The sequence below is a fragment of the Priapulus caudatus genome, unplaced genomic scaffold, assembly GCF_000485595.1.
Source record: "Priapulus caudatus unplaced genomic scaffold, Priapulus_caudatus-5.0.1 Scaffold949, whole genome shotgun sequence".
Taxonomy (NCBI): domain Eukaryota; kingdom Metazoa; phylum Priapulida; class Priapulimorpha; order Priapulimorphida; family Priapulidae; genus Priapulus; species Priapulus caudatus.
Window position 1 is genome coordinate 58,736 of NW_014578010.1, and position 3,493 is coordinate 62,228.

Sequence of the window (3,493 nt, forward strand, 5' to 3'; positions counted from 1 at the left end):
TCAAGCTCCGGGGGTGGGGATGCGGGGAGGGGCGGCGGCTGGTGGCCGACGTCGCCCGGCTTCAGCTCCTGGCTCTTGCGACGCGGCGACGGTTTCGGTGGCGCCATCTTCCTCGTCTTCGTCGTCGGCTCCGTTGCGACGTCGGTCCTCACCTCCTTCAGTAAGTCGGGCGTTGCCTGCTGTTGATGGTCGACCTCTGTTCTTGTCGTCGTCGTCGTGGTGGTGATGGTGGAGATCTCACTCTCGGTGGATATCAGTCGTTCTGTCTTCTGCTCGCCGATGTCTATGCCTCTCTCGTTAATCGCTATCTCGACTTCCTTGTAGCGCGTGGCGTCATTCTCTACTTCGTTTGATTTCACTTTCTTATCCTTGCTCTTCTCTTTCTTCTCCTTCTTCTTGTCCTTGTCTTTTCCTTTTACTTTGTCCTTCTTTAGCTTGGTCAGCTTCTTCACCTTCTTCTTCTCCGACTTCTCTTTGCCGTCAATGTCGGAAGACGAGGAAGAGGACGACGAAGAGTTCGAGGAAGAGGAAGAAGACGTCGATTTCTTTTCGTCTTCCTTCTCATCCTTCTTCTCCGATTCTCCACCGCCGCCGGCTATGATAATTTTCGCTTCCTTGTCTTTCTTCTTGTCCTTCTTCTCCTTTCCTTTCGACGTCTTCTCCTTCTCCTTCTCCTCTTTCTTCGATGTCTTCTCCTCCTTCTCATCCTCGCGCCTCACCGCGCCATCCACCCCGTAGTCATCTCTCACCACCATCTCCTCCTCTTTTCGCGTAGCAGTCGTCGGATCGTGCGCTACCTCAGGAGCCCCTCCCGCCGCCATCACCCGCGGTGGCGCGCGTTTCGGCTTAGCAATGGCGATGTCCCTCACGCTAATCTTCCCCGCCTTTCCGTTCTCTCCCTCGGCGGCCGCCTGCACGAGAAACCTCTCGTTGAGCGACCGCGTCGACGCCGAGCTCTGAACATACTGCTCGGCGACCGACGTCGTACCCGTCGCCGTCGTCGTCGCCGCGGGCCGACGCGTCATGATGCCGCTGCTGCGCAACCGACGCGCCACCGCCTCGCCGCGGTCGACCTCGTCAAGGTCGTTCGTCGAGCGGCTGCGGTACATCGGGTGACTGCACAACCCGCTGTCGTCGCCACCGCGCGTGCTGCCGGCGCGCGTCGGCGGGGACGGTTTCGGACCGGCGCGCGCTTTCTCCAGCTCGAGTTCGACGTCGTAGGGTGAGCCGTAGCTGAGGATTGTCAACGCGTCCTCGTAGGTGACGTTACGGAAGGAGACGCGCACGCTGAGGATGCGATCACCTGCATGAAGAGCAGAGAAGGAAGTCAGAAAGGAAGGGAAGCAAGTCAGAATGAAAGAAAAGGGAAGAAGAGAGGGCAGGGAAAGGACAGGAAAAAAGACAGGAAGGGAGAGAAAGGTCAGCTAGAGGATACCATCGACTGTTCGTGTGGAAGATTGTGGGTGGTTCGAACTGCGAAGCGCGGTAATGGCTTTTTAATGTGTAGGGTTAACCGGAAGAGGCTTTAAAATGTATTTGATACTAACTGGTGACGTTTTTTGTCATGTCGGATATAGTTTTAGCATCAGGTAATCATTTAATGGCCAGTTCAGTATTTGTAATTTATCGACGAGTTTTTCTTCCATTTTTTAGATATTGTATGAGTAATAATAATGATTTTTATGTTGATGTTGATGATGGTGTTGATATTGACGTTGATATTGGTGTTGATGCTGATATTGATGTCGATGTTGATTTTCATGTTGATATTGATAATTTCCACATAGTTTAGCTCGCGATCTCAATCGGCTCACCTTTCTGCACCTTGCCAGACTCGCTGGCTGGACCGCGGCTGAGAACGTTCGATATGAATATTCCATCGGTCATGTTTCCCTGAATGTTTATACCAAGACCCACGATGTCGTGGCTCTTCAATGGAACGTGGACGACTTCTGGTGGCTGCAAACAAGTGAACGCGTGGCGTTAACATGGTCGTTAGGGCATATAGTACCAAGTTCGTTGACGTATGCGCCGAAACTCTCTAAGTATTTTTTAATTAATTTCTGTTTGATGCTTTCGCTTCAGGCCTGCTGCCTATGGACGCCCTCTGCTGTTGTACAACACCTTAACGTGGTTGTGGGCACAGTACCAAGTTCACTGCCGTATGCGCCAAAAACCCTAAATATATTTTGTTCTATGCTTATTCAGACCTGCTGCCTATGGACGCTTTGTACTGTTGTACAACACCTTAACGTGGTTGTGGGCATAGTACCAAGTTCACGGACGTATGCGCCGAACTCCCTAAGTATTTTTTTTATTAATTTCTGTTCGATGCTAATTTAAGGTTGCTGCCTATGAACGCGCCTTATACTGTTGTATACCACCTTAACGTGGTTGTGGGAATAGTACCAAGTTCGCTAAAAGCGGTTTCCTTACGGTATGCGAATCGCCGTGTGCAAATATCACTGTTGTGTTATGATCGGTTTATTGTGCCCCTGTGTAAGCACGTACAGGCTGCGCACGTGTGGCTGCATACTTGCAGAGGTCCCCTCACGAACAGCGTGTGTTACGTGTCCGTGCTGCACCTGTCACTACCTGTGCTGTGTGCTCAGGACACACCTACAGGAAGAGATGTGTGGCACGCGTTTATGGTACATCCACACAGATGCCTATATTACATGTCACTCCTTTCACATATTGCACGCGACGTTGCGTGGTTACGTTACATCTCGAGTTAGCTGCGTTACGTGTCCATTTTACACGTGCACCTATGTGTGTATTTCTTAGCTATGTTGCACCTGCAATTGCGCGTGTTTGGTGCTCGTCTGACATCACAGTGCTGTTTATACTACTGTGTCGACATTATTGTTTGACATTACTGTGCCATTATACTGTTTCTGTTTTACACGGGCGCGTTTCTACCTGCATGAATACATAGTAGCGACTGTCCGACTGCTGTGCTCCCCAGCTAGGTGGGGACAGCCATCTTACATCGGAGTCGGGCCTGCTGCTGCTGTTGTTTGTCAGGTTTTGTTAGCCACGGATTATCGTAAAGCCTGTTTGACAACACATTGAATGCCTACAGGAGACGTCCGCTGCCTGCTGCTAGCTAGCAATCAGGTTCCAGCAGAGACACGCACAGAGACACTGTGACTAGGCAACATCGTGCCCCTATCTCATCACCTATCCCTGCTTTCACTCCGTATCTTCAACGATCACCTTCATCGACTCCACGATGTCTACATCCGTGAGGCCGCTGTGTACTGCTCGCAACGATGAAAGCGATTAAGTGATGCTTGCGATTGCATCTATCTATCTATCTATCTATCTATCTATTTACCTATCTATCTATCTATCTATCTATCTATCTATCTATCTATCTATCTATCTATTTACCTATCTATCTATCTATCTATCTATCTATCTATCTATCTATCTATCTATCTATCTATCTATCTATCTATCTATCTATCTATCTATCTATCTATCTATC

The 3,493-nt window shown here is 49.7% G+C and overlaps 1 protein-coding gene across 1 annotated transcript in view; it reads right to left on the reverse strand.

Moving 5' to 3' along the window:
- The window catches only part of LOC106814598 (muscle M-line assembly protein unc-89-like), a 21,423-nt gene that overhangs the window by 3,026 nt on the left and 14,904 nt on the right, over positions 1 to 3,493 (reverse strand). Inside the window, exons 5-6 of the mRNA XM_014818938.1 lie at positions 1,815 to 1,959; positions 7 to 1,303 (exon numbers count right to left, since the gene is read on the reverse strand). Coding sequence (XP_014674424.1) covers positions 7 to 1,303; positions 1,815 to 1,959 — 1,442 coding nt within the window. The remainder of the gene's footprint in view (positions 1 to 6; positions 1,304 to 1,814; positions 1,960 to 3,493) is intronic.